This window comes from Pan paniscus, chromosome 12 (assembly GCF_029289425.2).
Source record: "Pan paniscus chromosome 12, NHGRI_mPanPan1-v2.0_pri, whole genome shotgun sequence".
In the NCBI taxonomy this organism is placed as follows: Eukaryota; Metazoa; Chordata; class Mammalia; order Primates; family Hominidae; genus Pan; species Pan paniscus.
This window is the reverse complement of record NC_073261.2, coordinates 115,896,253-115,910,056: the sequence shown is the minus strand read 5'-3', so window position 1 is coordinate 115,910,056 and position 13,804 is coordinate 115,896,253. Positions and strand designations below refer to the sequence as shown.

Below are 13,804 nucleotides of genomic sequence, written 5' to 3'. Positions count from 1 at the left end.
AAAAATCCATAGAAGAACAATGACCTTTTTTCATTCGATTTAGGAATGTAGGTGAGTGTGACACAGCATATTATGAAAATTACGTTGGAGACACTTAAGAAGGCACTGCAGTAAGAAGGTCCTATTTCACTCAAGTCATTTTTTAAAAGGCTAAATTCAGCTCTTTTTTGGTAGTAACTGACAGAAAGTAATTCCACCTGGATTAACTGTGCTATGAGATATGGGTTAAAAAGGAAGTTTAATTAATCTAATGGTAACATGATTCTGTTTTAATACTCAACTGTTGTTGCACATCTATTTGTTCCAAAGACAACTAAGTTGCCTTGCCTTGTACAGAATGGATCCTCTAAGTTTTCCCACTCTCAGTAACTTCTGCTGTAGCCCTCTGGCAGCAGCAGAACAAGATGAGCACCATCTACTCTAACCTAGAGGAGGGCTAGGCAAGCAGGCCCAACATGTCCTGCAGGGGCTGGGATGGCTGGGGAAAGGGCACGGACTCTTGGATTTAAAGCTCAACTCTCAAGTTTACTACCACTGAAACTTCTGGCAACATACATTTATCTTTTTTTTTTTTTGTCTCAGTTTCCTTATCTAATGGAATCATAATAGTACCCAATCCATAGGGATGTGAAGATTAAATGAGTTACATGTAGAACGCTTAGAATACTGCCTGCACAGACTGGGCACGGTGGCTTACACCTGTAATCCCAGTACTTTGAGAGGCTGAGGTGGGTGGATCACCTGAGGCCAGGAGTTCAAGACCAGCCCGGCCAACATGGTGAAACCCCCTCTTACCATGCTGCATGGCGGCGAACATCTGTAATCCCAGCTACTCGGGAGGTTGAGGTAGGAGAATGACTTCAGCCTAGGAGGCGGAGGTTGCAATCAGACAAGATTGGGCCACTGCACTGCAGCCTGGGTGACACAGCAAGACTCTGTCTCAAAAAAAAAAAAAAAAAAAATACTGTCTGCACATAGAGGCCCTATCTCATAAGTATTTGCTGTTCTTTTAAGACACTTCTTGGCTTGTGACCTTTAAACATAAAGTAACTATTAAGGTTCTTCTACATCTGAAGTTTCAATGTATCACTTCTAAGTTTTGGATTGGGTCTTTTATAATCAAACCTAAAAGGGAGGCAGGAATCATTTACTTGCCGTCTCTGAGACATTTTCAAAACCTTATTATACTTCAGATAATACTGGTGAAAAAAAAATCACTGCTTTCGTGACAATTTTTTTCCTCTATATAGCTAGTATGCTAAAAGAAATTATTTGCTAAAATAAATTCTCATTTAAAATACAAAAAAGCTTCAGCATGTTAAATTTACTTGAACTTTTCTCTAAGGAGAAAGGTTACAAATCTGACAATTTATAGTATGTTTAATATCTGATTTGGCAGAAAGGGAAGACTTGGGAGATGAGGTAAACATGGCTCAGCCAATTCTCATGTTCAAAACTCAAAAAAAAAGTAGAAATAAAGTAATTACATAATATTTCATCACAATTTTTTTTTTTACCTAAATTTTCAAGGTCTTTCTTGGTGACAAATTTATAATCATCATAGACTGTGCTTTCTGGATTCTCTTCTAATTCTTCGGTCAAGTTGTCTAAGAAGGAACACCACCGAGGAGCAGGACCCAAAACCTGTTGGTGTTTATGAGAAGGTCAGCAAAGGCACAGTTTACCATGCCATCCAAGTCTCAGTTATTTATAACCAGATTTTGTTAAACATGATTTCTAAATCCTTTTTTCTATCAGAAGTATTGACAAATGGATGCAATATGTATAATGAACAAGTATATAACAGAAGAGAATAAGCAAAGTGGTAAATGTTTAGGCTTGTAAGAGAAAACAACCTCACTTAGTCTAAGGTACAAAAGTATGAATGAATGTTCTTATATTAGCACTATCAAAGTACAGATAAATAATTCAGATACTTATAATAACATCCATCCATTCATGTATCACCTCCTTCCTTCAAAATACTACTAGAATTCTACAAAAGCATTATTTGGTACACTAGATTTTTTAAGTTTGCCAAGCAAAAGTCTAAAAGAAAAATTACCTTTTTAAAAAACAATATTTATTATTATTATTATTATTATTATTTTGTAGAGATAGGGTTTTGCCATGTTGCCCAGGTTGGTCTTGAACTCCTGAGTTCAAGCAATCTGCCAGGCTCAGCCACCACACTCGGCCCAAAATTACTTTAAGATTTTTCAACTAATTACTTGACAATTACATTCCATTCTGCATAGTCCACTTCATTTAATTCATTTAACTCATTAAAAACTAAAATTCTAGACTATAGTTAATGGCAATATATTGTATTCTTGAAAATCGCTAAGAGAGTAGATTTTAAATGATCTCATTACAAAAAATGGTAAGTACTACGTGAGGTGATGCAAATGTTAATTAGCTCAATTTAGCCATTCCACAACATATACATGTTTCAAAACATCATGCGGTACACAAGAAATACATATAATTTTTACTTGCCATTTAAAAATAATTAGTTGATTTTTAAAATTTCTGTATAAAGAATTCTTCAAAACTAAATGGGTGACCAGGCTCCACGAGTTATCCCAACAAAAGGCTGAGGAACAAAAGGCTGAACAGAATTATAACCAACTAATAAAATATGAATCATTAAGTTTGTAATCCAACTATGAAAAAATATAATCCACCTACTTTCATAAAATACTATGATCACTTTGTACATTTTTGCTATTGATACAAATCTTTCCCAACAAAATGCCACACCCGCTGAGGTCAATGTATGCCAAAGGAAACCTTGGCTCAGTCAACAGAGAAGATATGCTAGTGAAATCCTCCCTTAAGCTAGAGGTATTCCAATGAGAGAACACTGGACTCGGGCAAAATGGAACTTCCAGTGACGACTTAACCTGTTTATTTCAGTAGCAATCAAGCATACTGGAAAAAAACCCAGAAATCATAATGGAAATTATTAAATCTAGCTTAAACTTTCTGAAGAAGGAAAGGCAGAAGGAAGAGAGTTATAACAAAGAAAAACAGCCCCTGTTAACACCCTCTTCAAATAAAAAGAAATGTTAGATATGGCCATAATAATTTAGTTACATTATTTTGCCTGATTAGAAAGAGTGATTCTCTTCACCTCAACACAGCTATGGTACTCATAAACACGAAAAAAACTCGAGCATATAGAGTCTTCCGAAGAAATTTCATATTAGTGCAATCTACAATTTTTAAAAATAGAAGTAAAGGTTTTTATATACTAAGTGGTTTGACTCCAACCATAAAAGACAAACCTTCAAGAAATGCAAGGCATTTTTTTAAAATTCCATATAGAACACTTTTTAAAAGAACTGCTATGGTTTTAAGCAATTTTAGGACAGTAGCTTGAAGTCAACAACTAAATGCTACCACATACAAAGCACTGTGCTAAATTAAAGACACTGACCACAATCTCCCTGAAGAAGTTTAAAATCCAGCTGAAGCACATGTGTGCACTTGCGTGTCCACACACACGCACATACACACACAATGTGTGTGCAATGAACTCAGACTGCACTGAGTCCAAGGGGAAGATGGCTTAAAAAAAACTAGGGAAGGCTGGGACACCGAATAAGTCTATTTGAAAGGACTTCATGGCCGGGCGTGGTGGCTCACGCCTGTAATCCCAGCACTTTGGGAGGCCGAGGTGGGAGGATCACGAGGTCAGGAGATTGAGACCATCCTGGCTAACAAGGTGAAACCCTGTCTGTACTAAAAATACAAAAAAAAAAAAAAAAAAAATCAGGCGCGGTGGCGGATGCCTGTAGTCCCAGTTACTCGGGAGGCTGAGGCAGGAGAATGGCATGAATCCTGGAGGCAGAGCTTGCAGTGAGCCAAGATCACGCCACTGCACTCCAGCCTGGGCTACAGAGCGAGACTCTGTCTCAAAAAAAAAGAAAGGACTTCATGTCGGAAGGAGCACATGAGCAAGCTAGGAAAATCACAGGCATCTTCTGAAGCCGAGAGAGTTGAGGCCCTTGTAACTACAGGGGTATCTGCTTCCAGTGAGTCATAAACCTGCAAATGCAAAGCTCTATCAGATAATGGTGTACTCCCTAAAGCAGCAATCTTTTCTTTTCTAGACGAGATCAAAGTATGCTATTATTGCTTTTTTAGATATAATATCCAAGATATTGTCCTCTGAGGAGAGACATCTGTTTTGCTAACTGCTGAATTTTTAGTACCTAGAACAGTGCCTGCCAAATAGTAGGTGCTCAATAACTATGTGATAAATAAATCTATTCATGTATAAAACACATATGAATTTCATATGCATAAAGTACTAAAACTGAAAGGGTCCTCTCCGGCAAAAGTTTATTTCTAAATTGGTCTAATATTCCTTATTCAGATAAAAACACTCAAATATCTCACCATAAAGCTACTGGCTATATGAATACTTCTGGTGAAAGTTACATCTATCTTGATTCCTATACAAGGGTACACTGTTACCCAAAGAACCTCAAAATAAATTGTTCCACCTTTTTAAATCAATCATAAACATGGGCTTCAAAGACAATAAAAAGATTATACTGTGTGCACTGACTTTCAAAGGTGAAGGCAGGAATACTAAAACAGTCTAGATGTGAATTTACTTTCACATAGCCCTCTTTTATAATGTTCCACAACATTCTTTCTGATTATCTAGATTTTAATGGAAATGGTTTAAATTGCCTGTCAGGGGACAGGTCTAGTTATGGTAAATAATCTCTGCAATCAGATTCATGGCCATTAAATTTTCTAGGAAAAAATATTTCCATCAAAAACAAAATTAAATCTACTAGTTGACCTTATTAATCACATTTCCTGAGTTCCTCTTCAGAGAAAAAACATCAAAACCACCATAACAAAGTTGAAATTATTGATTTACACTGGTATAAAATGCAGGTTTTATCCACATTAGACCTTTCATCAGAGGCCTACCATTAAGTTTCAAAAACAGTGGCCAGCTTAGCCAATAAGGAGGGCTCAATCACAGGCACGTCACACTCTCTGATGTAGCTACATCACAGCGTCAATGTGTAAAATGTCTTTATTGCCTTCATAGCCATAAAATATGTTAAACCTCGACTAATCCTTTGAAATATATTAATTTACTTTCTAAATTCCACATTTTACAACTTGAGGAAAACATCCTTTTTAGCCGTATATAGACTATCACTACTACCTCAAACTTTCCAGGTTTTCGGTCCTGCTGTTACATTGCTGTATTCTATGCTCCAGTCACACCATGTTGCCCATGCTGTGGTCAATTTATAAGACTTTCTTTTTTTCTTTTTATTTTTTTAGAGACAGGTTCTTGCTGTGTTGCCTAGGCTGGTCTTGAAACTCTTGAGAGCCTCCAGAATAGACGGAATTACAGGCAGTGGTACTGTGCCCAGCAATATTTCTTCAACTCACAGGTCAGTATTAATAAAAGTAGAAAATTGAAAACTGATTCATCAGATTGCTAGAAAGGGATAATGTGGCTCCCTTAGCAACTTTAATGATAATCATATCAACCAATCTAAATGGAAATACTTGATTCTCTAAAATATGAATCTTTATGTACCAACATGCTACAAGAAGGCCACAACTCAAATGCAGCAAAGTATCTGCTTGTGCTAATCTACTTGAGCGGAAGAACCAATTTTAAAGGACATGAAAATACATGCCATGTGCCCAAGATGATCACCGCTTCTATGATTACAATTTGTCTTTAAGATGTTAATTATAAAACTCAAAATTATCATGTATTCCTGTAAAGCACTACAAGTGGGGAGGAAAAAGGGTGAATACTAAAAATCTTAGGGGCCAGGTGCAATGGCTCACGCCTAATCTCAGCACTTTGGAAGGCCAAGGCAAGAGGACTTCCTGAGCCCAGGAGTTCAAGGCAGGCTGGGCAACACAGTGAGATCCCATCTCTACAAAAATACATATTGTTGGCCAGGCACAGTGGCTCACACCTGTAATCCCAGCACTTTGGGAGGCTGAGGTGGGCAGATCGCCTGAGGTCACGAGTTCGAGACCAGCCTGGCCAACACAGTGGAACCCCATCTCTACTATAAATACAAAAATTAGCCAGGCGTGGTGGCGCATGCCTGTATCCCAGCTACTCAGGAGGCTGAGGCATGAGAATCGCTTAAACCCGGGAGGTGGAGGTTGCAGGGAGCCAAGACTGTGTCACTGTACTCCAGCCTGGGTGACAGAATTAGACCCTGCTTCCCTGCTTAAAACAACAACAACAACAACAAAAAAAAAAACAGATTGTTAAAATTAGCTGGGCATGATGGCATGTACCAGTAGTCCCAACTATTATATCCCAGGAGGATGAGATAGAAGGATCCCTTAAGCCCAGGATTTGGAGGCTGCAGTGAGCTATGATGGTGCCACTGCCCTCCAGCCTGGGCAACAGAGTGAGACCCTGTCTCTAAGAACAATAAAAATAAAAATAAAATTAATACTCTTAGGGAGCTGAAAGAAGATACTCCCTCCCTCACTCTACTTTAGAAAAATCACTGTGCTACATCCCAAAGCTGTGCTGAGACAGAAAAAAAGATTGAGGATTACCAGATAAATGGTTTTAACAGATCAAGGGTGATTAAAACAACAACAAAGTACTATTAATATTATAGACAAAGAACCAAAGTCTACTAAACCAATACAAATGCCATCATTTTTTTCTGCTTACTTATAATGCTACTGAGTATGACAAAGCCTTTCATTATCTAACGTACTATTAATGGAACAAATAAGAAAATAATTGATAACATAGAACAGCCATTAAATTTGAAATTATCTTTTTTTAGAAATATTATTTTTTTTCTTTGAGACACAGTCTCCATCTGTATCCCAGGCTGGAGTACAGTGGCGTAATTTAGGCTCACTGCAACCTCTGCCTCCCAGGTTCAAGCGATTCTCATACCTCAGCCTCCTGAGTAGCTGGGATTACCGGCACTCACCACCACAACCAGCTAAATTTTTGTATTTTTAGTAGAGACGGGGTTTCGCCATGTTGGCCAACTCCTGACCTCAGGTGATCTGCCCATCTTGGCCTCCCAAAGTGCTGGGATTTCAAGAGCGCCCAGCCTAGAAATATTCTTTTACAAGCCTGGGCAATGTAGTGAGGCCTTGTCTCTACACATTTTTTATATTTTTTATAAAAAATATTAAAAAATTAACCAGGTATGGTGGCATGTGCCTGTGGTCCCAGCTATTCCTGAGGCTGAGACGGGAGGATCACTTGAGGTTGAGCTGCAGTGAGCCATGATCACGCCATTGCATTCCAGCCTGGGCAACAGAATAAGACCCTGTTAAATAAAAGAAAAAGAGAAAGAAGACCAGAGAAGACAAGAGAAGAGAAAGAAAAAGAATCACATGGAAAAAGGACCTAAGTAAATTATTTTAATTTCAGGAATAAAACTGAAACCATGAAATGTAATGAAATAGATTTTAATTCAATTTTTATTCATCACATATTTATTAAATTCCATATTTATTATGTTCCAAGTACAGTATACCCTATAAAAATAGTAGAATGAAACCCAAAAGGAACAGAGTTGTTTCAAATACAGCAATACTTATGTGGAAGGACTAAATTATTCTTAATTTCTTCAACTTCATTCATTCATTCAAAAAGTTAACTGAGCATTTGGTAAAAGAAGTGCTAAAGTCAAACATAAGTAAGTGGAAAACAATCAAGTACAATACAATGGGATTAGTGCCAAAACAGAAATTTTTAAAAGGTTCTAGGAAGCCCTTTATCCGCTGAGGCCGATCAAGATAGCTTTGCAAGGGGCACTTGAGCAAGGCCCTGAACAACTGAGAGGCTATGGTTTCATAACCAGTAAAGCTTAACTGCCACACTAAATAGTTAGAACGTAGTGCTACATAAAATTAATATATTTCACTGATTAATTACACAGAAGATGTTTAGTTAGGAGAATTGTCATTTTTACCTTTTAGTGATCTTAAACTATTACAATCCTAGAAATTCAATTTAAACTTTTATGTTATAATGACACTATTAAATCAAACAGGTAAGAACTACATTTACTAACAGCAACAGGGAGTTTGAATATAAAAGTTTTTTTTACCACCTAGCAACCATATCAAGTATCTAGTTATTTTATTATAGAACTGTTTTCAGGACACTCTAAAAATAGATATAAATATCAGTTCTGGAACTGGAACAATAATAAAAACAACAACAACAATAAAAATAATAATAGCACTAGCAACCCACACTCCAAGAGGTAGAGGGTTTTTATCCCCCATTAGAATTTTTTTTTTTTTTTTTTTAGAAGGAGTCTCACTCTGTCACCCAGGCTGCAGTGCAGTGCCACGATCTCAGCTCACTGCAACCTCCGCCTCCTGGGTTCAAGTGATTCTCCTGCCTCAGACTCCCTAGTAGCTGGGACTACAGGTGTGCACTACCACGCCCAGCTAATTTTTGTATTTTTAGTAGAGACAGTGTTTCACCACGTTGGCCAGGCTGGTATTGAACTCCTGACCTCGGGTGATCCGCTCACCTCGGCCTCCTAAAGTGCTGGGATTATAGACATGAGCCAGCGTGCCCAGCCCCCTATTAGAATTTAAATCCAGGTCTAACCAGAAATCTGTTACCCTTACTGTGAGGCCATGATTCTTTTTGGGAAACAGGATCTTGCTGTTGCCCAGGCTGGAGTGCAGTGGTATGACCATAGCTCACTGCAGTGAGGCCCTGGTCCTTCAACAGAAACAACTGGAACCAGAGTTTGAAACAAATAACTTTTTGCATTTTAAAAAAGTAACACAGTATGTATGCTGTATATAACAAAAAAACTTCAGTAAGGTCTGGGTCAGTGGCCCATGATCAAACCATATTAACATCTCTGCAGCAAAACCTACACAAATTCACACCAGTGATTTGGGATAAACACAGACCTACAAAGAAATTCATTATTTCACATAGGTTGAAGTCCTAATAAATCAGGTCCAGTCAGGGTTCACCACAGGGTTATAAACACACTTTCAAGGCTTTTTAAATTTCAGAATTGCAGATAAGAGATGATGGAGTTGTACTATAATGTATATACACACTATACATAGCTACATATGGTAAATATATACTAAATATAGATATACTATAAATATCACTGACCACTATTATGATTAATGATAATTTTTCTAATTACCTAGCCTGCATCTCCTGTGGGAAAATGGGATTTTGCCAATTAAGAAAACCAACTCTGCATATAAACTCAAAAGAAAATTTTCTTTTCCAGCTTTTCTTCCATTATTGTTGGAAAGGCCTCACTAGCAGCAGCATGTATTTTCAAATTCTGACAGCTGAGGCTTAATAAATGATCATAAACCCAAGAGAACACTGGATGAGCCAGAGGGAGTGGCCATGACCTTAAGCATGTAATTGCATTTGCAGCATAATGAGCTGCCTAATTGCATATCCAAGTTTACATGCATTTGTGTGAGTAATTATGAGTCATTTAAATGTACTCTACTTGTAGTGTTTTGTTCTTAAAAATCAGATTAGCAAAGAAGCAATTTAATTTCAACATTTTAAAAGATTTATTTTTAAAAAAGAAAAACTATTACCTGCCATGACTTAATATTTGAAAAGATAATTTAGGGACTGAAATGAAATAACAAGAAAAATAAGGCCAAGTTAAAAAAAAAAAGTTAAGATTCCTTAAGCCACTATCTCACTAATAGCCCATCAAGCAATAGTCAATCTATGTGACACTATGAGTAGAAATATGCATGACAGAGTGCCTTCAATCAAGGGCTAGCGGAGACAGGACGTCCCAAGCAAACATTTAAACACCAAATTAAAACTGATGTTAAGAAACACAGAGAGCTTTCGGTTAACAGTGGTACCCCCATCGCTGTCAAGCTTTTTTAAAATGACAGTAAATAAATTTTAAAAGGTATTAACCTTTAAGGACAAAAAGAACTGAAGAAGAAGATGCAGTAGTTTAAGAAACTTAACCGGGTAAACATGAGAGCTTACAGAGGTGAATAGCAAAGAGAAAAGATTCCTCTCTCAGAATCCTTGGGACAAGAACTTCAAGGCTCTAAGCATGGGGGACGACAGGATGAGGCACAGGCCCGAATAAAGGGGAACAATGGAGCTGATGAACACCCAAATCCCCACCATGCCTACAGAGACCAGAAGATAATTCTCTGGAGGAGGGGAACCAAAGCTGCCCTATGTGCGGGGTGGGTGGGGAGTATGCCACCAGGCACAGGTGACTTGAGCTGTGGGGCTAAAGTCAGGACAATTAATGGCAGTCTAGACATCAAACTGTGGGACCCTCGCCTCCTTTTCCCAGCCCCTGGAATGCCAAAGTCAAGCCTATGCTGCTGTGCGTCCACTCTACCAGCCCAAACCCCTAACACCTCAGAACAAAACTGGGGGATTCTTCTCTGGAGTAAACGAAAGGTCCCAGAAGACAGACTTTAAGATATTGATATCTGGGTAGAGTCCACATGAAAACTACCAGTGGACAACACCACCCTGCATTTTTTTTTTTTTTTTTTTTTGAGGCAGTCTTGCTCTGTCACCCAGGTTGGAGTGCAGTGGTGCAATCTCGGCTCACTGCAACCTCTGCCTCCTGGATTCTTGTGCCTCAGCCTGCCAAGTAGCTGGGATTACAGGCATGTGCCACTATGCCTGGCTAATTTTTGTATTTTTAGTAGAGACGGGGTTTCACCATGTTGGCCAGGCTATTCTCAAATTCCTGGCCTCAGGTGATCCGCCCGCCTTGGCCTCCCAAAGTGCTGGGAGTACAGGCATGAGCCACTGTGTCTGGCCCCAGTTGGCATTTTAGCACGTCATTCTTCATTTTTTTGTTTGTTTTTTTGAAACAGGGTCTCACTTTATCACCCAGACTAGAGTGCACCAGACTAGACTGGTCTTGAACTCCTGAGCTATAGTGATCCACTGGCCTCGGCCTCCCAAAGTGCTGGGATTACAGGAGTGAGACCCCACGTCTGGCCCTCATTCTTAAACAAGAACAGGTTGCCTAAGCTCCCTCCCCATTCACTTATTCAACAAAGAGGCGGGCACTTTCCCTTCTCTCTAGATACTCAGTAACAAAACACAGAACAATCCCCACCCTCAAGGAGCTTACCTTCCAGAAAGGGGAAACTACAAACAAGGGAGAGGCAGTGGAGAGTATGACAGACAGAGACTGGTGCTGTGGAAACTGAAGGAGAGAAGGCAATGAAGAATAGAGGGGAAGGGGAGATGATGGACAGGGACCCAAGGGGCAGGAGGGAGTGACCCTCAAGACTACCTGACAACTACAAAGGCCTAGAGGTTGGAACTGCTTGGCATGTTTGTGGATCAGTAAAAAGACCAGCCCAGTGTGGCTTGAATAGAGAGAGCAATGGTGAGCAGGGGCATTCATGAGGATCACTCTGGAAGAGGCTGGGCGACTGACTGGTTCCGGGCATTGAAGGAAATCTCTGTTTATTCATTACCTGACAGTTCGGCAACGAGCAGAGACTTCAGTGGTCACACGTTAGAAAGAAATCAGATTTTATAGAATTAGTCCAGGACAGTCACTAAACAAACAACCACAAACCCTGGGGACCTGGGGGAGGGACTGAGTTCCATAATTCCTAAATTACGTTATTTAAAGCATCCAGCTTGCAACAAAAAAATTACAAGACACACAAAGAAACAAGAAAAGCAGGGTCCATATGAAGGGAGGGGGAAAGTTGCCAGAGAACTCATCTTTAAGAGACTAGCTACTTCACTAAGTCCAAACACTGGACTTAGTAAAAACTGGATAACTACATTCATCCACTGATGAATGGGTGAACAAACGTGATAATATCCACACAATGGAATGTCACTCAGCAATCAAAAGGAATAAAGTACTGAGACATGGTACAACATGGACGGGCAGGGAAACATGCTAAAGAAAAAACAGACCACATACTGTACAGGAAATGTCCAGAAAAGGCAAATGTATAGACTGAAAGTAGGTGAGTGGTTGCAGGGGCTGGGAGAGTGAGGAGAAGGAAGAAAAACTGGCATGGGGTTTCTGGTTAGTGTGACAGAACGTCATGGAATTAGTGGCAACCACTGCACAACTCTGGACTGTACACTTCATGTTTTTTTTTTTCTTTTTTATTTGAGATGGGGTCTCACTATGTTACCCAGGCTGGTCACAAACTCCTGGGCTCAAGCGATCCTCTCACCTCAGCCTCCCGAATAGCTGGGATTATGGGTGGGTACCACAGAGCCTGGCTTAGGACTATACACTTTAAAAGGATAAACTTCATGGTATGTGTATTATGTCTTTAAAAAGCTGTTTAAAAAAAAAAAATGAATTAAGGAGGTTATTATGTCTCCTTAGCTTCCTTTAATGTAGGAGCCCCCACCTTCACTGACTTTCCGGATGTGGACATCTGCTCAAGGCTCAGGCCAGAGCTCTTAGAAAGAGCCCTGATTTGCAGGGGTTCCCCACAGTCCTCTGCTGATCACTGCTCATAATCAGATCCAGTTAAACCTTTCTGGCGAGAATCGCACAGGCAATGCTGTGCCAAAAGAATACTTCAGACTATTTCTATACCATAAGCGATTGGCTCTGTATGATTAGTATTTGCAAAGTCATGTGTTTGCAGCACTTTATCTTCATGTGTTTTCCTATTTTTGTATTTTTTTTTTTTTTTTTGTATTTTGGGTATAAAATGAGGTTCCAGGAAGGCGGCCCAGTTAAGGTTTGTCTGGGGACTATTTGCCAGGAGCTACCCTGGCTTAGGAAGGGAGGCCAAAAAAATCTAAGAAACATTTATTCCCACCTACTACCCCAATAAACAAATAAACTGGAAAGATGGTAGGTTTGAGGACGGGGCACACCTCAGTTCTTTTCAAAGGGAGGTGACAGGAAACTACTTTTTAGCAAACTTATCTGAAAAGACTATGCCTACACTCTGCTATTTCACCAAACAAAAATATATACAAAATCAATTCACTCCTTTTCCTTGTTAAACTTTTAACATTTACTTGAGGAGCTGGAATGTGAAGGAAGCTTCTGGGAAACCAAAGGAATAATTTGCTGAAAACTAAATTCACATACCTAATGGAGGTTTATAAACTTTGAACTTAAGCAGGATTCAGAACATGCAAGCTTGGTGAAAACCAGATTTTCCTAAAACATTTAGGAACAGGACATACAGAATTACTTTCAAATGAACCACTGTAGTATGTATGTAGGTATGTATGTATATATGTATTTATGAGACAGAGTCTTGTTCTGTCACCCCGGCTGGAGTACAGTGGCATGATCATAGCTCACTGCAGCCTTGATCACCTGGGCTTAAGTTATCCTCCTGCCTCAGCCTCCTGAGTAGCTGGGACTACAGACATGTACCCATGCCTAGCTAATTTATTTTATTTTGTAGAGACGGGGTCTCACTATGTTGCCCAGGCTGGTCTTGAACTCCTGGGCTCAAATGATGCTCCCACCTTGGCCTACCAAAGCAATGGGAGTACAGTTGTGGCCACCGTACCTGGCCAAACCACTGTAGTTTAAGTGTGTGAAAATTTTATTCAAAATCATGAAACTCACTCATAAAACATATCTGTTAAAGTTCTCTTTTAAATTCAAAACTGGATCTAACTTATTATTCTAATTTGAAGTGGAATAAAAAGCTTTACATATCTGTCTGCTTTTCATGAAACACTACAAATGACATGTTAAATAGCATGAAAAAATCCTCAGCTGACATTTTTCTTCAATTCTCAAGGATGAAAAAGAAAATCTGAACATGGCCCCAA

At 39.2% G+C, this 13,804-nt stretch overlaps 1 protein-coding gene across 7 annotated transcripts in view; it reads right to left on the bottom strand.

Annotated features, from left to right (window-relative positions):
• NOL10 (nucleolar protein 10) overlaps positions 1–13,804 on the bottom strand; it is a 116,691-nt gene that overhangs the window by 33,559 nt on the left and 69,328 nt on the right. For all 7 annotated transcript variants that reach the window (XM_034952604.3, XM_055108244.2, XM_003826963.7 and 4 more), the window contains one exon: positions 1,518–1,644. In XM_034952604.3, the coding sequence (XP_034808495.1) occupies positions 1,518–1,644 (127 nt within the window). The remainder of the gene's footprint in view (positions 1–1,517; positions 1,645–13,804) is intronic.